This window comes from Onychostoma macrolepis, chromosome 22 (genome assembly GCF_012432095.1).
Source record: "Onychostoma macrolepis isolate SWU-2019 chromosome 22, ASM1243209v1, whole genome shotgun sequence".
Classification (NCBI taxonomy): Eukaryota; Metazoa; Chordata; class Actinopteri; order Cypriniformes; family Cyprinidae; genus Onychostoma; species Onychostoma macrolepis.
Window position 1 is genome coordinate 26006418 of NC_081176.1, and position 22861 is coordinate 26029278.

Below are 22861 nucleotides of genomic sequence, written 5' to 3' on the forward strand. Positions count from 1 at the left end.
CATCAAATGATTTTAGCTTGGTGAGTATATAATGACAGAATTTTTTTTATTATTATTATTACTTATTTATTTTTTGGGCTGAAATGTCCATTTAATAAGCCTAACTAATGAGAGCTTTGGTTAAAGTGGTGCTTCATCATGACTTTGACAGATAGGGTTGATTAGCTTTACCTGCCACGCTTGCAATTACTTATAAAGTTAAATACACACATCACTTTCCAACGGCCCAGACAAACCAGTTTAAATCAGTTTAAGGAGGACATTTCGTGGCCTCTTTAACTCAGCGTAATCGTTAAACAGTTCTGATTGATGGGAAAAAGGTGGAAGCGGAAAAATCTCCACTCAGCCTAGTGGCTTATTGGATTTAGAATGGGGCTGAAACTGACTCGAGACATTTTCCATGCTGCAAATTATCCAATGAAATGGCAGTGAAAGACGACGCTGGTATAAAAGGAGGTAATTTATAATGAATTGCTTGGTGCATGATTGAAAAGATAATGATCAGATCACTTTAAATGTGTGTCTGTGTCAAATTCCCGAAACTGTACAAAGCCTCAAAGACTCATAATTCCTCTAAATGTAATGCTGCGTAACTAGGGTGTAATGTTGGAGGTCCATATGCTACTGTGCTTTGAGGGAAGTGATGAGGAGCTCAACTGTGAAAGCCATTGTCCTTGATTTACCTCAACAATGATTTTCATGGCACACACTTTTGCGCTCTTCAAAAGAGCGCTCCTCCGTTCCCCTTTGGCCTCATAAATCAATAAACCCCATAAATTCACAAACCCCATCCAACACATGGGAAACATAAAATCTTACTCTTTACTCTTTAAGTAATTAATCATTTATTCATTGTGGTGTTCTGAAAGTCACTCTTTTTGTGCAGTTGCTCTTTACTGCCACTGAATGTCAAACATAGAAACACAGAACGTTTGAAGAGCTGCAGCACTGTTTCTTAAGCCAATTAAAAGTATTTCAAACACTATATTTTCCTTTTCACAGTAAGAAGACAGAATATGAAGGTTCGAATCAACGCCACTGGGGATACTATAGTTCTGAAGTTCGTTCGACCCAACCCTGATGTCAAACTTGAAGGCTACATCTTAGGCTATGGTTCCAGCATGTTCTCCAAGCAGTTCATTCAACTTCCAGAAAACGGGGAACCCTATGAGACCGAGATTGGTAAGTTTGAGTTTAACCACAGGCAGCCGTTATTTCGCTTAAGAGCCCGAAGGAAGCCCACAAAACAATCACTAATGTTGTTTTGTGGGTTAGCACGGGAATGGAGGAGTAACCACAAATGCTGATTCCTTGACCCATCGAAACCACCGTCTTGATTTGCACACCTATGTTTGCGCCAACTCTTCCATTATTTGAAAGCACAAACTTTAATTGAACCCCAAACGAATGCTATTTGTTAAAGGTTTTGTAACCACAGTATTTGTCATCACCAAAAAGCCACACATCACGCCTGACAAGGTAAAAAGGTCACATATTACTCCCAGCAACACTAACCACATTTATGTTTTTCTGTAAAATAATTTCCTGTTGTCCATTCATCATCACTCTCCCAGGAGCTACAACCCCAAAGTTCACTCTGAGGAGTTTAAGGTCACGTCATAGGTACCCTAAAGCTAATGTTAGTTTTTACAACTGGTGCTTCATTTTACTTGTGCAGGAATATGTACTTGTGCAGGAAAAATAATTATCAACTTTACATAGAATTTTTATATTGACCATTTACCAGTGATCAGCCATAACATAAAAATAAGTATTTGTTTTATGTAGAATCGGGCACTTATCGGTTAACAGCCATGACATGACAATAATTATCAGCTCATCAGTGTCAGAATTTTAATAGCTAGAAAAAGCAATTCTGGTCACTAGTATTGATGGCAAAAAACATTTAAGATTAAAGTGGACAAGGTCTCAACCTTCAAGTAGACGCTTTTGAAGTTCGGCTCAATGGAAAGCACTGACAAAAAAATGATTACACATTGATGCTTACGCGCTTACCCAGAAGCTTGCAAACAAAGCATTGTTTGTTCCAAAAGGAAGGGACTGTGAGTTTTTGGCTTCTTTACCTATGCAATTCAACACAGGAAAACACAGTCACATCATTATTCAATATTGGCTGCAGGCTGAAGGATCATTTCACTTGAATTTACAGTGTGTGCTGAGATTTCAATATGGTACACGTGCACAACAGATGGTCGAAAGGCGAAAGCAGTTATTGGCGTCTTCCCAACTGGACATACCACATGCACATATACTCATAAATGTCTAGATTGTTGTGGACTTTGGTAATGACCCATTTTGTATCAGTCTAATGGGCTTTTTTGTCTAAATGAGTTTTCCTGTGTACATATTTATAACTGTTAGAAAGGAATAAATAACAAACTTATCACCCCAACAAATCAAATTTTGGCAAATGTGCTGTTTAATTCTGTTACAGTGGAAACACGGATGTTTAGCAAACCTTTGTCATCACAGAGCTATAAACTGTGTGAAAAGCTTCACATTAAACAACTCAAGACATTTTACTAAACAAAAGTCTACCAGAATTTTTTCAGAATTGTGGGTCTGTGACAAATAAGTGTTCTTGATACAGAAAAGGCCATTAAAAAAATATAGCTTGAATCACACGTAATAAGTCTTTAACACTTCAAACTTTTACACCATTTTAAACAAAATGTTAAATTTAATGACTCGTGTGATATAACGAACAAAACTTTTTCTAACCTATTTTTAGTGTTTAAATATCTTAAATATATTTGAAATATATTTGTCAAAGTAAATATCTTTTTTACAACCTAAACTAACCTTGCCATGTCATAAAACAGTGGTTCCCAATCTTGGTCCTGGAGAACCCCAAAACTGCACATTTTTGATGTCTCTCTTATCTAACAGACACATCTGAGGTCTTGGAGTCTTTACTAATGAGCTGATGAAATTAATCTGGTGTGGTTGATTAGGGAGACATCTAAAATATGCATGTTGGTGGTTCCCCAGGGCCAGGATTGGGAACCTCTGTTGTAAAAGGTCAAATTATCTGATTTTATGAGACTTGTTGACATTGACGCACAGTCATGGCAGTCTTCAGGGGTCAACCTTTTGTTGACGTGTGTTGCAGCCTTTACATTTCTTTTCTTGTTTTTGATTATTTCCTTCATGTTCGTTGGAAGTTCATGAAAGGAACTTAAGTTTAACCATGAAATTGCCCTTTTTTATGGTTTTGTTTGAACCCTTAAATAACTTGAGGTGCTTGCTTTCACAGATGCTGAGCCCAAGTACCTGGTAGCTGTTCAGCCCATCCCAACCAATGATGTGAAGAAGCACTGCACAGGTAGCATGCAAAATAGATTTTTTAAAAGAAATGTATTGGCAATGGATTAAAAATCGAAATAGTCCATGACAGGGTATATTTAGTGGAAAATATGCAACAGATGTGCTATTGAACCAGTGGGAACCTTTGAAGACTTTCAGTTAGCATTAGCTTCTGGTAACTTTGAATAAATCTGTGTTTGAAACAGGTAAAGTGAACCTGGATAAACCTCTTCATCTGGTGATCGATTCTGTCACACCGACATCTGTGCTTCTGTCCTGGGGAACCTACTTGAAGACACCCTATGAAGGAAACATCATGAACGACTGCTTGGAGGATGGGTGAGTTATACACAGAACATCTGGATTTTACTTTTCCTCCACCAACATGAACCATATGAGTGCCTTAAATCCCAGAGTACGACTTAATTTACTTCACTTCATATTTAGGGGCCATTTAACCTAAAAAAAACATGGGGAAAAAAGATAATGAAATATCATGGCACCCTTTCTCCAGTATTTAGGGGTCCCGTCCTCAAAAGCCTTACAGTGCAGTGCAGGTTTTTATTCAATGTTCTCACTGCACTGACAGGAGACTGGATTTATGTCGCGTAACCAAGAGACCCATTCAATGAGTGCAATGTTTTTCTACACGGAGGAAAAAAAAAAGTGTGGGATATGGATCCCTGCCACTGCAGGTGTGGTGTGTGTCTACATGTTTAAATGCTTTTTGAGGATACAGGCACTTTTGGGACGCACTGACCTACTCTCAGCCTCCCTAACTCGCTCTGGTTTTCATATGCAGAAGCATGTGAACTTTTTTTCTCTGTTAAGGGGAGACTTTTGGAAAGGCCATTGGAAATGTTGACCTGGACCAAAACAGTTGGGAGCTAAATTCGAGTACCAATGCTCTTGATACACCAAACATAAGCCCCTCTGTTTAAAGCCTGACCATAGCTATGGTGATAGAAATCCAGTTTGTTAAAATTGTGGGACCTCATCATCATTTGATTCCAAAGCTAGGGTGTAGAAATGACTCTTGAGCTGTTTGTTTACTGGATACTTGAATAACCAATGTGTCTTTGAACCAGGCATTACACCATTCGCTATAGAGAAAGAAACAGGAAGTGGATCTACCAGACCTGCCCCACATCTGATACCGTAATCGACAACCTCAAGCCCAACACACCCTACGAATTTGGCGTCCGATCCAACAAAGATGACCGTAGTGGAATGTGGAGCAAACCAGTGATGCACAACACCAACATGGGAGGTAATAGAGACCCCAAAGATTAATTCAAAGATATTTTGGCTGAGGAACCTAAAAGATGATCATACCATTTTGTTTTCAGACAAAAACATGCAGATAACCTACAAGCCCAACCGACCCATTGTCAAGACTTTGGTATGTAGTGTTGTTTCATGTCAACTTGCTGTATATACTGTAGTATAGAGGACCCTCAACAGTTTAACAGGGAAAACCACATGTCATGCACAACTTTTAGTGTTTCTCTGATGTTGCCGTAATTTAATTCAAACCATATTCACATTCTGAAACAAAAAAGATCAAATTTAGACTATTTAGAACTTAATATGTAATAAGTAACCAACAGGTAAGGCCAATAAGAAACCAGTATAAACAAGTCTGGGGTGCCTGTCTAAAATGGTTTTAGATGGTTAAGCTGGTCTCCCACCATGCTTTGCCAGAGTTGCCTTTCCTAGTTTCTTGACCGCCATGGTCTGTTTTTGAACTGTCTTGAAAACAAAGAAATATGCCTGCGAGCAAACTCTTTCTCACATATTCCCAATCTTTCAAGTTAAGAATCCAGTTGTTGGCATATGTATGTGTGTAATGGACTTTATTTTCTGAGTGGAGGCTGGAAATAATACATGCCTGTCAGGGCATTTCAGAAACACTTTAGACACGGTGGAGAGACCCTGATTACAGAGTTCTTTTACATGATATGAAGACGGAAAGCTGTGTTCTTTCACTTTACACTTCTTTTTTTTAAAAAGGGAAGGGAAAAAAATGTGTGTAACCCTCTTTTTACAGGCTGGAACCCACAGCAGCCTGTTCCCACTTCGACCTGGTAAGACCATCAACTACTACTTTTAAGAATTGCCCCATATATAGTAAAGAAAACAAGAGATTCTGTCATGTACTCACCCTCATGTCATTTCAAACCTGCATGACTTCCTTCCTTCTGTAAATCAAAAATAAATTTGGTCAAATCACACTGTTCTCTTCCATTCAATTAAAGTATATGGTAATAAAGGGCTGTCAAACTTTAAAAATGACAAAAACAAAAACAAAAAAAAAATGTATCAAGACAAGTAGTTCTTGACCATTTGAAGAGTTCAGGTGGCTTTGTGTGAGGAACGTAATGAAATTTAAAGGTGAACTGTATCATTTCCGTGCTTCTAATGACCACAGTCTGCCATTGGTCGAACAAACAGATATCTCCGCCCCAAACTTATACAATTGGTTGAGGCAGTGTTGCTATGCTAGGCGGATTGGAATCCTCAAATAAACAAAGTAATGTTTTGATAGCAGAGCAATGTTTACACTTGAAATTGAACCTATAAATGACTTATAATTGGCTCTATATTAAGCTAAAAAGGTTAAGATATTTTTTAGGTACCTTTAGGGTGCTTTTGTCATTTTTAAACCATGACAGCCTTTTTTGTAGCTTGACAAATCCTGGTCACTGTATGCTGCATGGTTATCTGTTTAAATAAGTAAGAGTAAATCATCACAGATTGATGATTTTTGGATGAATGTTTTTTCCTTTAATCTGTGTTTCGGTCCATGTGTAAAATGAGTCAAACTGCATTCAGTGCTTTTTTTCTGTGGAGATCTGTTTGAAAGCATTTTATGTAGGTTTCTTCCTTCGCAATCTCCTTTCTAGCTGTTGTATACCACAACATAAGCCAGCCAGGACTGCCCAAAAACACAGGCGTTAATGGAGGTCCCAAGACATCTTTTGGTAATTTTCCCTCTTACTCTCTCTGCACTCTTCTTTCATACAGGATTTGGTTTTATTCCAGTCATTCACTTTAAACTGGCATTTGAAGTCACAGTAAAGACATTCAATACTTTCTCCCTCTCAAGAGCCTTGTTGGGGATGCCTGCTCACTTTTTCTCTCTCATTTTTTTTTTCCATTTATGAAAACATTGCATTATTTCCCACAGCGCCACCAATGGGCCAGCAAGGAACTGTGGCTGCTCCAAGAGCCAATGAGCCAAAATGGCCTCAGCTCCCATTGGGTAACCGAGAGACATTTTGTTTTAAATCACTCTGCTTATGAGCAGTCAGTTGGTAATCGCTTTGCTGGGTGTGGGTGGGGATAAAAGACATCCGCTGTTATGATTGGCTGCATGCTGGCATGCCTTGTAAGAACGTTGAGTTAGAAAGTCCCAATCCTGCCGTGATGAGGATTCCTGACCAGTCGCCTCCACAGTGAGGAGGAAGTGTGAGTGTAAGTTTTCCCAGGGTGCTACACTGCGAAAGCCCCTCTGTGGTCACGCATGGTCACGCATTGGCGCGGTCTCTGTAGGCCTGCTCACGCTCCACCCATCAGCACCAGTCAGACTCTCTGTGTCCACCAATCAGCTCTTTTTCTGTCACGCTCATCTCTGCCCATTCAGTCCCCTATCATTTCATCACTTGTCAATCACATCATAACTGTTATAAATGTTTGGTTTCCTCAGTCTCCCATCTGTTTTATTACTGTGGCCATAAATGGCACTCTATGTCTTTATTTCTGTCCTTTTTTTCTCTTTGTCCCTCTGTGTCACTGTAAATCTTTGTTTATATAGTATGTAGTGATATAACAGCAAATTATGGCACAATTCAAGCTTATCCCACTAAATAAAAATAGTATTACCATAATTTATGGTAATATGCAATTTAAACATGGTTACCATAAGATAACCTTTGTAAATATTAGAGTGCCATGGTGTTAGTGTAATGCCACCACTGCACCATGGTAATGGCAGAGTAAGTTTTTTATGTAAGTAAGTCATTATTCGAGTCAGATTCTGTAGAAATACTTTTTTCATAGCTTCACAGTCTAATCTCGTCTTGTATTTCATCTTCTGAACTTCAAAACCATCTCTTTTTCTGATCTCATCAACCCTTTCATTCAGAGTTTTTGCATTTTGTTCTGCTGGCCTTTGTTCAGTCTGCATGAAGTCACTGCATGTAGAGAAAGAATCAGTCCCATATTAGTTCTAGCAGGGAAAGGCAGAATTCTGGGAGTCCCACCTCCTTTCCTGTCTTCCTCTGTCTCTGAACTCTGGATAAGATAACAGTACAACTCTCTCTGTGTTTTTCCACCTGGAGCCAAACTGATTATGAGACCAAAGTCATTAGGTGCATTCTCAACCCCTAACAAAAGTGTCAAAACAAATACTCAACATCGGTAACAGACACTCAAACATCCATACCATCAAGAGTCAATGGGATGGAACTGAGTAACTTTTACAGATGTGTTTAATACCATTGCAATGCAAACAACTACCAAACATTCTTAACACAACACTCTTAAAAATAAAGATTATTGGCATTGATGGTTCCATGTAGATCCTTGGAACATTTCCATTCCACAAAAGATTTTTATAATGCCCTTCACACTAAGAAAAGCATGGTTCTTTTAAGAACTGTTCACTGAAGGGGTCTTTGGAGAACCTTCCATGACATCACTGCAAACCCCTACCCCTGGATCTTTTATTTTTAGGAGTGTACAGTTCACCCTGTTAGGAAACGTCCTCCAGTCATGGTCTCAATAATCAGTCCTGCTGGGAAATCCAGATAAAACCAGTTTAAGGTGGTCCAAACTGCTGTTACAAGCTAGATGGATTATCAGTTGTCCTACCACCTGGTGGGACCTCTGGTTAACCTGATTTGAACTGCTAGACCACTTTGGCTAAGCTGGTGTTCCATCTTCAACTGGTTGACAACCTTGAGGTGTAAGGACTTGGTTTTTCCAGCATGGAGAGCTCATCTCCCCCTTTCTCTTAAACAGATTCAGACAGCCATGTTAGAAATGACTCCTCTCAGCTGGTGGAGATCCTTCCCATCATTCCCCAACTCCTATCCACTAAACCCTCCCGTCCTTCGGTCACTCCTACCCCCTATTCCTTACCCAGCAGTACCCGGACACCCCCACACGGACACTCCCAAACCAGTGCACCTAGAGCCGCTCAGATGCCACATAGTTCCTCTGGTAATTCCTACGTTTCCTTCTTGTTCTTTTTTAAAGTTCTTTTAAAATACTATTTTCAGGATCTGATGGTTGACAGGTAATGAGAAAATAACATATTGCTTCAGCGAGTCACTATTTACCACACAGATACTTGGGTATTTTATTTTGGCGCTTGCCGTTCAACCTTTGGCTATGCGTTCTACCACCACAAACTTAGACTAAACACCAGAATATCAGACTTCAAAGCTTTATTCAGTTCATTCTCCACTTTTTGGGGTGGTTTTGGAGAAAAGTGATACGCAGGGAATTAATGGATGTTCAAACCGCATTTCAATCAAACAAAGTAATTCAGTAACTTCAGCCACAAACAGACATTATTTCACACTCCGGCTCAATGGATTACAGGAAGAGCTGTCTGTAGTCTATGTGACTGAGACCGCCAGTAAAAACAGCAAGAACCGGTGACATCAGTTCACATAATCCTCTCATTTATTTGCTCTGTCAGGCGAGCTATCACAACTGTTCCATCGGTGTATATCATGTCTGTGTTATTGTCTGAAATCACAGCTTTTCTGTATCCTCCCTTACACCATGTTTTGTCTTCACAGGAATGCACTGCTGCACTTTACTGCAATCATCAGCACTTCAGATTTAGTCGTACTGCAGTCAGAATAGACATTATTTATTGTTAAATCCACACATCATTCAAGTTTTACTATAAACAGTAGTTTCTCTGTTTCAAACCGTAGAAGCTGCTGCAGACAGTATTTTTAGGCAACATGGGTGTTCCAAAATTTACACAACATTATCGCATGCATCTAATGTGGGAAAGCCAATCCCATGATGCATTGATATGTAAGTTCAGTAATAAAATCCATTTAAGGTGACAAAAAAGGCGGGAAAAATTATAGTTACATAATTATAAATTATAATTATAGATGTAATGCTCCCAGTACCAAAAATCATCAATAAAAATTTGACTATGAATGAGCTAACATATGCAACCTTATACGATATTTCCAAGTGTTGTAAATGCTTGTAAATGTTTCATGCTTATCTAAAATGTTGCGCTGTTAGCTTAGCAACATGCTAACACAAAACCATTGAAATTGTAACTGTAAGCTGAGTCTCTTGTGTACTTTGCATGAGGAGCATTAAATTGAGTTGCTACCCAGAGAAAGTGTTTCAAATCAGTCACTTAAGAGGGTGATTTCAGATAGGACGCTGCCTATGTAGGCACTTGTTCATTAAAAGGAGCTCTTACTGTACTTGTATTTATAGTTTTTAGATATCAGATATCGGTTTAATTTAGATATCGGATTTGTTACCCAAAACACAGCTAGCTAACTTTAACGTCTCTGATCAGTCCACAGATGGCAAATCTTTTTAACACATAGCAGCCCCCACATGATTGTACAGTACCTGCCTCAACATGCAGTACCTCCCAGAGTTGACAAGGCATAACCAAAGCTGCTGCTGTTGTTGTTGTTTTTAATCTAGGTAAGAGCATCCGGAGAGACTCCATCTCTTCTCTTCCACCCAAACCCGTCGATTCAGTCTTAACAGTGACCACCAGGAACCAGACGTCACTGGGCAGATACCCTTTCTCTCTCTCTAATGGCATGAGACCTTCTTCCCCCAGGCTTGGTGACTCCTCCGGAAGATATGGGGGTAAAAGTCATTACTCTTACCCCTCTTACCCAAGTCTTTTTCTTTCTTTTACTCTTTTTCTTTTCTGCTTTTCTTTTTTATTATTAGTTTTATTTATTTATTTATTGGAGAACTTGACTCCTTCCTCCTGCACAAGTATTTTTGTCTTATTTTTCAGCAAAAAAAGATGATTTTATTAAAAATTCGATTCAATTAAAATCATAATTAGGTTTGTTTTCAGGGGATATTTCTGAAATTTTTAAACCTCACTAAATTTTGTTAAAATACTGTATGAAATCCAAGATTTTTTTTTTTTTTTTTTACTGAAAATCAACAAAAAATACTTAAGAAAACAATTTTTCCCCTTTTCTCCCCTGTCAGCTATTTATTCTTCCCTGTCAGCAGAGTTATTTTGGTTGCAGTTCTCTTGGGGCAGTTTTTCTTCAAGAGCCAAATTTTCTCCTTTGCAACATGTGGTGTGTGTGCAAACCGGCCATCATACTCTGTCACACCTGACAGTTTTACTGTCAGTGAAGTATGTGCGATTTAGCCCGATGGGCACACAGACCGCCAACATTTGCACTAATCTGATCTTGAAAGGCTTCTTTTCCCCTCAGGTAGTTGAGCGGCAGCCTATAACTCTTTATGTAAAACCCCAGTTGTCTTCAGCTGCTGTGCACCTCAGCAAAACAACAATATGATGCTACCTTAGTCTTCCTTTTCTCCATAACACCCACTCTTTTCCCCTTCAACAGCTAACGGTGAGCACCATAAGGGACTTTCTCTCCCCAAACCAGCCATATGGTCCAGAACAAGAATGGGTAAACAGAGCCAACTCGTCCTCTGTGTGTGTTAGCCATCATTAACCTGCAGCAAGTCTGTTTGTGACGCAGCCCATGTGCCCATGTTGGTGTCCTTCCCATCCATAATCTCCTGTAAACTCGTGTCTGTCCATCCATCCGTCCATTCATTCACCAGTCAACCCATTTGCTCGCAAATCTGCCATGTTGTCTTTGACGTTTGTTGTCGTTTTGCAAGCTTCTGCAGATCCCATGCTGCCGCAAGCTTTGTGGTGTAACTGTCAAAGCTTTTCCCCAGATTGGTTTCTTTAATTTCTAAACCATCATGGTGCTGTAGGACATTTATTTTCTAGAGAAAAACATGTCTTTTGGAGGACACAGAAACCCACCGCAATGTCCTAAACTGTCTTGTAACATTCTGTGGCTCTTTTATTTGTGCATTTCAGCAATAATGTTTGAAACTTCTGCAGAGGACTGTAGCTGCTTCTGGTTAAAGTTCATTGTGTGCATGACGACTTGCATGCTTTATTGTAGTCACGAGCTTCCATGTGGTATGAGGTCTTTTTCAGTCTGCAATATTGTTTATCTGTGTAGCAGAAACAAAAACAGCCTGATTATAAAAGATTAAAAAATTGTGGTATTTATCCATGAAATATTAATTCTCATTAACATGGTTAACATTAACAAATTTAACATGGCAAAAGACGTTGGAGGGCAGCTTACCAAAATTGCTTTAGCATTATGAATAGAATTTCTCTAACAGCAATTCCACAACAGAATTAATTTAGTGCTCAACAAAATCATAAACAACAGCACAAAATATGTGCTGAACACAATCTGCACAGCATATTGGTTTTGACTAGTCTTGGTTTTAGAAAACACAGCAGACTTCTGCAATCTGGTGTACTTTGTAAAATGGCTCTCTAAATTTATAATAGGATGTTTAATTGCATTACACATCCGGATATTTGTCTGGTTGTACCACTATTCCCTATTATTTGATAATTTGATGAATTACTGCTGCCGTGATCAATAGAAAAGCTAAGAGACAATCACGGACAAAATAAGTTTTGCAAAATGATTGGCACATCTTATTACTTACAGCTTGTGCAAAAACAGTGGAATACAACAAAATTAGCACAAATTGTTGGCATGAATTTTCTTCTACTGACCAAAAGTTAGAGATCTAAGGAGATCATGGCTGGTTGGTGGCTTTCATTGAAGAGATGACCTATGGTAGATTTGTTTGACAGTGACTGCTTTAAATCGTCTAACCACAACAGTTTTAGATCACCCAAAACATCGGGCATCATCACCAAAAATCTCGGCTAGCTCTCTGGAAATTACTTTCCCTCTGCAAAAGTATGACATATGTTGGTCCTTAGTTTTATTTTCAGCAAAGTATGGTGTTTTCGCCACCCAGATTTGCAGTTTTTATTCGTACCACAAGGTTTAGTGAGCTGAGCTCCTTCTGATTGCCCTGTGATGAACTGAGGGTTTCACAACTGGTGCCTCGGATGTAAATTGAATAAATTTTCCTGGGAAGAGTCCACATGCTCTAGCCTGTTTGCTTTTGGCTGGACTGCAAGATGGCATTGAGAACTGAAGGTTTGAAAGGCAGTTGAAGTGCCAATGTTTAGACTTCATCCATGCAATCAGAAAGAAAACAGGGAATTTTATTTAATTTGCCGTTAACTTCACAAGTGAGTTTGACCTCAAAATTTGCTACTCTCATTTAGCAAAGCATCCAAATTGCAGGTTCTTAAAAGTAAACAAGCATTATGCTCAATTTTATTATTTAAAGTATCAGATACTCCAATTTCCATAGAAGAGGAGAAAGATTTGAAAAGCCGTATTTTCATTTTAGGAGATTTTATGTTTGACCACATTGCGGTTAAAAATGAGGGCATTTCACCTTGTGTTCCATATTTTGAATTCATATATTTTGAGTTAGCAACTTTCTGCTGTTGGAGTTTGATATATTATATGATTGTTAGATATTTGACTCTATAACAGAAATGGTTCATTGAAAACAGGTGTTTTCAAGGGACACATTTTAGGTGTTTCACTAAAATGTAAAAGCAGTTCAACCAAATTGAGGGTGGTAGAGATGTGTTCCACTGTTTTTCATAAAATCACAAGTTAAGAGAACATGATGAAGATGTGTGAATATTATGAGAAAGTGTGCTGATTAGAGGGAAGGGCTACTTTTGACCTGTTATGAAGCTTTTGGTGCCATTGTCATCTTACTGCGTGCTTGTTAGTTCATAGTAGAAACAGATGAAGGAAATGGGAGAGTAGGATATCTGAATTTGGCAGGATTTCACTTCATGACTTTCACTTCCATCATTACAGGTTCTCCAGCTGCACGCCTTCCTATTCCAGCAAAAAAGCCTAATCTTGTTGGCAAACCTGGAGGAATAGGTGGGTAAAATGTCAATTAAACTTAAAAGACAAACAGCTGTTGTCCATCTCATGGAACCCCGTAATCTGCTAAATTAAAACCACAAAAATGTGAATCAAAAATGTGTTTTGACATTCTTTTCTGCCATTTAACACTAAATGGCTTGGTAAGATGGTATGTTTAAAACATTGTGTATTCACTTGTTTATGTAACAGCAGACAAGATAACAGGGCTGAGTCAGGACAAAGCTTCCATCTTGAAACCCAAGCTGCCACCTGTTACAGCAAAACCATCCAAACCAAAGACAGCATCTTCTCCTACAGTGACAGGTTTGTCTTCATGGGATATTTTATACTATCATCTTCAATGTTCTGCTGAAGGTTAAACATCTTTTGAGTACATTTTTACATGGCGTATGAAAATAGTTCTGTCATGACAACTCTCGTAGGGATTGGCATGGTAATGTACATGACAATGTTAATGTATTTGGTCTTGGCGGAAATAGATCTGCAACGCTGCTGCTGCTGTTGCTGCGGCAGAGCAAGTACCGAGACTTGCCACTGATAGCACATCCACAACATGCTGCTGTGAGCATGTAAGAAATACTGCTGCTGCAAATATAACATACATGGAATAACCCCCAAATAGCATACATGAATCACCTTGTAGCAGATCTATACAGGTGGAGCTGGGGAAGGTGGAGCGTTTCTGAAGCACTCTGCTACTGCCACAGCAAACACTAGTCATTTATTTGAATGTTGAGCAGCGAACTCATTGGCTACCAATACAGGAGAGAACCAATCAGCCGTGCCATATGATAATGATGTCGTTAGGTCAGATTGAGTTAGACCCATCGGACTGTGGCATCTAGAGTTTCATGCCAGAAATTTGTTTTTGACACTGTTAATATGTTTTGTGTCCTAGCACCCCGATTTGAGACATGGGAGAACTCTTCAGTATTCAGCTCTGTTCCTGCTTCTAAAATTGATGCCATGGGCAAAGAACGCTACATTGGTAATGAGACTTTCTTAACTACTGTAGTCATGCATGCCTAGTACTCTCAATGATGAAAATTTGAGTTTCAGAGCCAAAGCAAAGCAGAATCTGAATTTAAACACAAATATGTTGTTGTCCAGCTCCACATGTGGTCTACAAGACAGATAAGAAGCCAGATGAACCCTGCTCCATCACCACCTCTCTGAGTTACTTCCCTGAGGAGGAGGCTGGAGAACAAAATGTCACCAACCCTCCAAGAACACCCCCATCCAACCTTACTGTTGTAACCGTGGAAGGATGCCCCTCCTTCATTATTCTTGATTGGGAGAAAACAGATAATGAGACGACAGGTAGGATTAAGGGATGGATTGTAAAAGAAAAACCATGGTCTAATGTCTATTGGTTTATAACCAACACTTACCCTCTAATTTGATTGGTCAGATTTGATCAGTCAAACAATAACCTTTGATTTATTTGCTCAAAAACTAACCCTCTATTTTGATCAATCAAACAGTCACTCTCTACTTTGAGTCACTCAAATACTAACTCTCAGCTTTCAATCAATCAAACACCGACTCTTCACTTTTTTCGATCAAACACTAACCATCTATTTTGAGTCAAAAACTAATTCTCAACTTCAACCGGACAAACACCAACCCTCTACTTTCATCAATTAAACACTAACCTTCTACATTGAATCACTAAAACACTCATTCTCAACATTGTTCGGTCAAATGCTACTTTGAGCTACTCAAACACTCTCGATTTTGATCAGTCAAACTTTGAGTCACTCAAACACTAACTCTCAACTTTGTTCATTCAAACACTTACCGTCTACTCTAAATCAAATACTAACTCTCAATTTCAGCCGGACAAACACTAACCCTCTACTTAGAACAATCAAACAATAATCTTCTACATTGAGTCAGTAAAAGACTAATTCACAACTTTGATCGGTCAAACACTAACCCTCAACTTTGATCAGTCAATACTAACCCTTAACTTTGATCAATCATTCCTAATCCATTTCCCCCCTCCCCTGCAGAATATGAGGTTATCTCAACAACTAAAGGTCCTGATGGTGAACAGGTTTCCATTCTGACCACCAATCAGACTCATACAGCTGTGGAGAACCTCAAACCAGAGAGCAGGTACAGTCTCAATGCAGAACTCCAAACTCTCTATATAAGGCACCCTGCTGAATTTGATAGATGTATTTTAGTTGATGTGGGTGTCAAATACCAGGGGTGTTAGGACTTATATGCATCCTGAGGTCTGGACAAGGTGTTGGACGTGAGCTCTGTGGTCTGGCTGTAGGGGAGCCGCCACGCTTGCTAGCTTTTTAATGAGGCTGAATATAGGCTCAAGATCTGGTGACACAATATAAACCAGTGCTTCCTATGGACTGCATCTCGAGGCACGTGGGCCTTGGTAATGTCTCTACATCGCACATGGAGGATCCATTAAAGGGGGGCCACAGACTTTGAGTCTTCAGACTCTGCAGAATAAATATATCAAGTGTCAGGGCTCAGAAGACAGGAAATAAGAACCTCATTTTGCTTGGAATTTGACAACAACCCACCAGGTTTCCAATACAGAAATCCTTTTTTAATCATTTCAAATTAAGCAGACTGCCTGCTGTGTCAGGAGTATAACATTAGATGTGAAATGGAATACATCTAATGGTTTTATGTGGATCAAAGTAGAAACGTAATGTTCCATCACCTGTCTTTGTTTAACCTTACAGTTATGAATTCAAGGTGAAGCCTAAGAATGAACTCGGTGAAGGGCCGCCCAGCGAACCAGTGACTTTCAACACAGAGTCTGGTAATGCATTTTCTTTCTTTTATTTTCTTTTTTTTTGTTGTAGAATTACTTAGAAAAAAAATATATATATATATATTTTAAGAAAACTTCTTGGTCCCCCAAATCAAAGTTATTTGGTGCGATGCACTGTACATTGTTCAAGGTGTAAGGAAAAGGAAAAAGGAAAAGCTTTTTAAACAAATCCATGACTACAAAAAGTACATTTTTGGCACATTTGTTTTAAACTAGAAAATGAATTTAATATTGAACTTATATTGTCATAAGCATACTTAAAAATATATGCCATTTTAATGCGAAATAGATGTCCTGGAGCTATCTGAATGTTTGTTTATTTCGCCCACAGTTTAACCATGAGTCATTACTATATTCTCTTATCCCAACCAAATCCCAGTATTAACATAAAATATGTATTTTTAAAGTCATACATTAGGCATAAAATGCAAATATCCCCAGGGAAGCACTGCAAATTGCTTTGCCATGGGTTTGCATGCTGTCTGTGCAAGTCAGTCAATATTTATGGCCTCTCCTTTATCTCTTTGAGATGTAATGTAACATATGAGTTGTTTGTCGTTAACATAATGACTCCAGCATGTCCCCGTACTGTTGTAACGTTTGGCCCTATCACTGCCTGCAGATGAACCCCTGGAGTGCTGTCACACAGCCAACCTTTCCCTGTCTTACAAGCTCACTAACAACATATCATAAAAAAGGAACAAATAAAGAGCCATATCATCTATGTTTTATGGGAGGGGGCTTTAGTTTTAAACCTTGTCTGGCCTGCATAAAGAAAGACACTAGCAAAAGAATGGAAAGCAGGGCAAAGGCAACTAGGAAGGAAAGAGAGTCCATATGTGCGATGACGGGAAAGAAATAGAGGAAAACTGAATGATGAGATTTTACCGCCAAAGCCCCTGAGGCTCAGTCTCTCCCCTATAGCTTTGGCAGATCCGGCAGGTTAGTTCATGCCAGCTGATCTCTCTTCATAAGGGAGATTCAAAATCTGCTGGAAAAGTGCAGTATTTTCTGCTTGTTGGAATTTATTGTACTTTTTTTTTTGCTTAAGGCACTCTGCCCACCCATGGATAGCCAATGCAGAGTTGGCCGATTTGTGTCTGTAACTTTCCTACAGTCTACAGATCATTTTGATTGTTTCTACGACCAGGTGGCTCTAAAACAAAACCATAATTTCTGATTTCTCCTCATTCTCATCCTGTTTTCTCTTGCAGCGGATCCACGAGTAAGCGAGAACGTCTCAGGTACGTGTTTCTTCTTTACACCCTATTTCTCTCAGGTGACAAATTCCTATCTGTTGAATGAATGGATAATGTAACAAGCAGTCCTAGAGGAAAGTAAGAAAAAGAACGGGTAAAGGAGCTGTGGAGACTTCCGATGAGTTCACTTCTTCCATACCAAGTTCTAAGCCAGACAAAACATTTACCCAAGAGTGGCAAATGGATAACACCATCCTCCTCCATCCTTGCTCTCAAATAAGGGCCTCTGTACTTTCTTGCACTCATTGAGCTACAAGAATGGGCCAGTTTGATATCCATCTCCCTCAATTTCTTCCTGTGTATTGTCTATTCTAGCCGAAATTGAGAGAGTAATGGAACAATGGATATAGAGGGCGAAGTTAGCCAATAGTAAGACAAGCTTATGACAGGAGCCAATGGAAACAGAGACTAATGGAGCAGCCCCTCAGCTCTTAATGTCCAGCAGGCCTTTGCGAACACGTGTATAAACAAAAATGGGGTCTGTACTCCAGTACTCTTTTCAGACGACCACTGAAAGAAACAATGTTTTGCACAGTCTGTTCCAGAACATAATATCTGGACTTGTCAGTTCGTAAAATAACATCTTGGGGTTTCTCGGCATGCCATTCAGGTAAAGATGCCATTTGGACCCAGTTCCCCTTCAAAACTGACTCCTATTCTGAATGCAACGGGAAGCAGTATGTCAAGAGGACGTGGTACCGCAAATTTGTTGGCATCCAACTCTGCAACTCCCTACGATACAAGATCTACCTGAGCGACTCCCTCAACGGTCAGTCTTCCGAAAACTGATTCATACATTGGGTTCATTTTGTGATAGAATAGATTACAAATTGACAGCTCTTTTCTTCCTCTTCCCTTCAGGTAAATTCTACAACATTGGAGACCAGACGGGTCATGGTGAAGACCACTGCCAGTTTGTGGACTCATTCCTGGATGGAAGAACGGGCACTCAGCTTCCTGCAGATCAGCTACCAACCAGGCCAGGTATTTAAACTACAAGAGAACACCAAATATGATGTTACTATGCTTTTAGTGAAGAAATGCAAATGCAAGAAATCCCATTATGTACTCACCTTTTTGGCGTTCCAAACCCAGAATGAGAAGCAGTTTACAAAACTATTTCAAATGATTAATTCTTAAGCATTTTGCTCATTTGCAGAAGTTAAGAGCTCACTAGAGAGGAATATCATTATTCGGTTATTCACACAAAGCTTATTGTATGATAAACCACTTTCATGAAATTTTTACCTTTGCTTTTTGAAGCTTGAAATCTCCAGTTCCCATGTGGACTAATTGCATGGAAAAAAGCAACCTGCCCATTTTTCAAAACTGTGTTGAAAGGAGTGAGTAAACGATTCTAATGCTTTTCTTGATGATTTTCAGGCTTCTACAGAGCAATGAGACAAGAGCCAGTCCACTTCGGCCAGATAGGTGGAAACTCCCATATCACCTACGTCGCATGGTACGAATGCGGTACGCCAATACCAGGGAAGTGGTAGGACCGGAGCAAGCATCCACAAGGAACCCTAAAGAGTAACTCTCATTGGTTGGGGTTGGTGCCTGCTAAAGTCACATGACATGCTTTTTTTTTTTTTACTGTTTCCCCCCCCACCAATGATGGCGAGTTCAGTCACTCCTCAGCCTACGTCACCAAAGTTCATACCATGTATAATAGTGTACAGGATCAAAGAGTCAGGGAATACTTTTGAGTGCATTTGTGACATGTAATAGCAGAACAGTGCCTCATCTTGTTATTTATCATACAGTAACTAGAAGAAAGTAATAATAATAATAATAAATAGTTCATTATGAGAAAAACACTTCAAATACATTGAAGTGATGAACATAACATAAAAAAGAAAGGTAAAAAAATACTTGTTTAAATATTGGGAAGCTGGCTCCCTGAAACTATTTTGATATTTTGTGTAATATTATTTATCAAAGTTTGTGGTTTCTTCACTGGCTTTCTTCCAGTGAGAAAGGGCCAGGCTTTTATTAAGCGCTTTAAAGACAGCCTGGGCTTTTGTCTACCACCAGAGGCAGCTGTATTAGTTTAGGTCTCTGAAATGTCAGATGATATGTATAGCTGGGACTCTTCGCTATGTTGCTTTTACGAACACATTGTAGTGGCTCAACAAGTCAGGTTACCCACACTAGAATAGACACAACGGACTCAAGACGACGACACGTCTATGTTTACAAAGGGTAGGGATGAACATAATCATTGTCTTTACATGCACACACACACACGGAATATGCAAACTAACATTCATTTAGATGCTTTGTACCATGGCTATAGTCTTCCAATGTAAGTCCTGGTATATTTGATGGTTCTAGATTGTAAGGACAACCTTACACTTGCAATTTGCACAGCACAAATATATTTATATGTATATGGAGAGAGTATTTTTTCAGGAAACCTTTGAGAGAATTAAAAATCCTTCCCCTCAAGCTTGTGAAACATGATACAAGTTTAAATAAAAAAAGAAAGGAAAAAAAAAAAAAAACACTTTTTTTGAGTGTTAACTCACTGAATACTTCAAGGAGAGCTTGTCTGGGTCCCATATTTTGTACAGTTTTGTCCCTGCCAAGCCCTTGGCAGAGTTTCTCTGGCTTATCCGTATTTTCATGGAATTTGTTTGTAAAATGAAACTGTTGTTTGTTGTTGTTCTGGATTTGTTTTCTTCTGTATGTATTTTACAATAATAAAAACCAGAAGTTTTGTTTCTTTTTTAATCCTCTGTGTCCTGTCTTTGTCGTGGCACCATTTTTTAATGCATTTCTAGGGAATACAATGAAACGGAGTCTCTCAGGTGGGTCTGTTAACACTTGGAACTCTGGGAATTTCACCACCATTAAACTCCACTCAACTTGCCTCATCTCACCAACTCAAATTATAAAAATAAACATCAATACATGCTTTACTGCATTACTATACTTTTCCAGAGCTAGAAAAAGAGAAGAGTTTGCCCTGCCAAACCCAATACAGGGACATTCTCTGAAAACCACAAAGCTAGAGGGAAAAAAAGACTATAAAATTCAAAATGCCTCTCAGTGACTTTATTAGGTTTCCAACCAAAAGAAAGAAGGGGAGAGCGTATAAGAGAGAGATAGAAAGATATAAACGTTAGTTTGGGTTGACGACCGAATTAAGGACCGATATACTGTCCAAATAAGCACAAATGGCAAAGCAATCTGTTTGGTCATAGTTTTCCACAACTTTACATAAAAACGTTGCTGTTATGCAACTTAACGTTGTAGCCAATTGAATGACATATGTATGGCTATAGAGCTTGTTGGGAAATGGTTCTAAAGTCCAGATTGGGATTTTAAGGACATGACATTTTACATGAAGACAAAGATGGAATGACTTTAAATGGGCTGACGAGGTTCTGAACAGCTTCGACTTCAAATTTTGATAAGATTTACCTAAACTCATCTATTGCAGGCCACCCTCACAACTTTACTTGGCTGTTTTCAACAGCGAGGCATTCACACAAATCAACAACTCTCTCTCTCTGCAGACTTTACAGCTCACTTTAATCATCTCACAGCTGCATTCAAAGTAGCCACTGCATGGTCCGTGCCTGGCGTGTCAGCAAGAACGCAGCCAGGAAGAATTAAGCTTCCTGCGACAAGTCCAGTGTCCAATTTAGGTCCCAACACGTGCTGGGAGGACCCCGGGAACGTTCACAAATACACTTTGGTTTGTTATTAAAGGGGCTTTGGGTTTATTGAGGAGACTTTGGTTGCAAATTTGGGCTTTAGTTTATGAGTGTGCAATGGGTTTGCTCAATGCAAGCCTGAGGGTTGCTAAAGTACTAAGACCTGGCAGGAAAATGCTCAGTTTTGGGTTGTTTAAAGATGAGCTGTACATACAGGATTCATACTTGTGTGCAAAGTAGAGTGTAGCAAGAATTTAGTTTTTTTCCACAAATTTCAACTTTTTAGTTATATTTATGGGCTTTTTTGGGACAAGACAGTAGAAAGATGACAGGAAAGCATTGGTTGGAGAGAGGGGAATGGGATCTGCAAAGGACCTTGAGATGGGAATTGAACTTGGGTCGCTGCAAGCGCAGTTGCGCTGCATGTTGATGCACTAACCACAAGGCATTGCCACCTTTTTTTAAAAGATTTATTTTTGGCATTTTTACAATAGGATAATATGTAGACAGGAAAGTGGGAGGGACAATAAGATAATGAGTCTTACTCAGCAAAAATGGCAAGCAATTGGGAATCATTTTGATTGAGTTTTAAAGCCCTATACTGTGCGTACAAACCAAAGGGTTTTTTGGTGATTTAAGATTAATGGGGAAGAGGAATGAATGTGCTGACTATCAATCTGAACCTAAATAAACCCCACAAAGCATATGCAAACTTGCTGTGGTAATTTTCATGGCTCATTGGGAGTGCTGCTGAATTGCTCTCTTTTTATGTGTATGAGTGTGTGAGTGTCCTTGTCACTAAATGTCCTCGATCAGCTGTGGTGAGATGGATATATATATGTGATTTTAACCACATACACACATGCACATAGACACAATGATCAGCATTTTTTCAGTGTTATTTAGAAACAGTCACATCTACTTCCAAGGCTAACAGAACATACTGACTAGCCAAAAACATTGACCCTTTGACACTGACTCCCAGACTTAACGAAAAACCAGCCAATTGGATTGAAGCTTTCAATATGTAGCACATGGTCTATGAACAGCAGGATAGATGAGCACTGGAAAGATTCAGTCTATAACATTAAACTATCCTTCACTAGTTTTGTCATTTAGCCCATCCTGTTTTGAAATGTAAAAGTTTCTCAGTCCCCCTTTTTTCTTGGAGGAGTGTAGTATCCATTTGTTTTCTTCTTTTTCCTCTTCAAAGACTTAAAACCAGATGTGCATGTGCATTTTGTTCACAAGATGATTCGAAACCACGATGGAAATATTGAAGTGGAAGTGAGAGTGTTCTTTATGAACACTTCAAACGTTTTAATAATTATGCGGCTTTTTTTGTTTGTTTGCTTTTTTTTTGCTCATAAGCACCACAAAAATTCTGTTAATCCACCTTGGAATTAAATTCAAAAAAGTCATTTAATAAATATTTTAAAGCCAGAGGAAAACATGGTGTCTCACATAGTGTTTGATTATTATTTTCTCACTGTTGTCTTCTAAATGTAACAGTCACACAAACAAAGATGTTTATATAGTGTGAATCTTAATGGAATTGGCCACATCCCACAAGATGTTAAACTGCAATTTAATTGTTAAACTGCAATTAATTTCATTAGAGCAACACGCTTTACTCATAAATTCAAACTATACAGTATTATTTACTTAATAATAATAATAATAATAATAATAATTATTATTATTATTATTCATTGT

The 22861-nt window shown here is 38.9% G+C and overlaps 1 protein-coding gene across 4 annotated transcripts; it reads left to right on the forward strand.

The window, feature by feature from the left end:
* Positions 1 to 1007: 1007 nt before the first annotated feature.
* On the forward strand, positions 1008 to 20216 carry abi3bpb (ABI family, member 3 (NESH) binding protein b). 4 transcript variants are annotated; one of them, XM_058762210.1, is made up of 20 exons: positions 1008 to 1182; positions 3278 to 3346; positions 3534 to 3666; positions 4416 to 4597; positions 4677 to 4729; positions 5378 to 5414; positions 6234 to 6311; positions 6518 to 6592; positions 8353 to 8553; positions 10938 to 11003; positions 13338 to 13406; positions 13602 to 13715; positions 14311 to 14400; positions 14523 to 14732; positions 15428 to 15533; positions 16130 to 16209; positions 17436 to 17465; positions 18091 to 18249; positions 18342 to 18464; positions 18864 to 20216. In XM_058762210.1, the coding sequence occupies exons 1-20, from the start codon at positions 1017 to 1019 to the stop codon at positions 18977 to 18979; spliced, it is 2157 nt and encodes a 718-aa protein (XP_058618193.1). In that variant the 5' UTR covers positions 1008 to 1016; the 3' UTR covers positions 18980 to 20216. The 4 variants fall into 4 exon arrangements, with proteins under 4 accessions (XP_058618193.1, XP_058618194.1, XP_058618195.1 ...); XM_058762211.1 differs by lacking the exons at positions 6518 to 6592; positions 8353 to 8553 and adding an exon at positions 10033 to 10203; XM_058762212.1 differs by lacking the exons at positions 6518 to 6592; positions 8353 to 8553; positions 10938 to 11003.
* The last annotated feature ends 2645 nt before the right edge of the window (positions 20217 to 22861 follow it).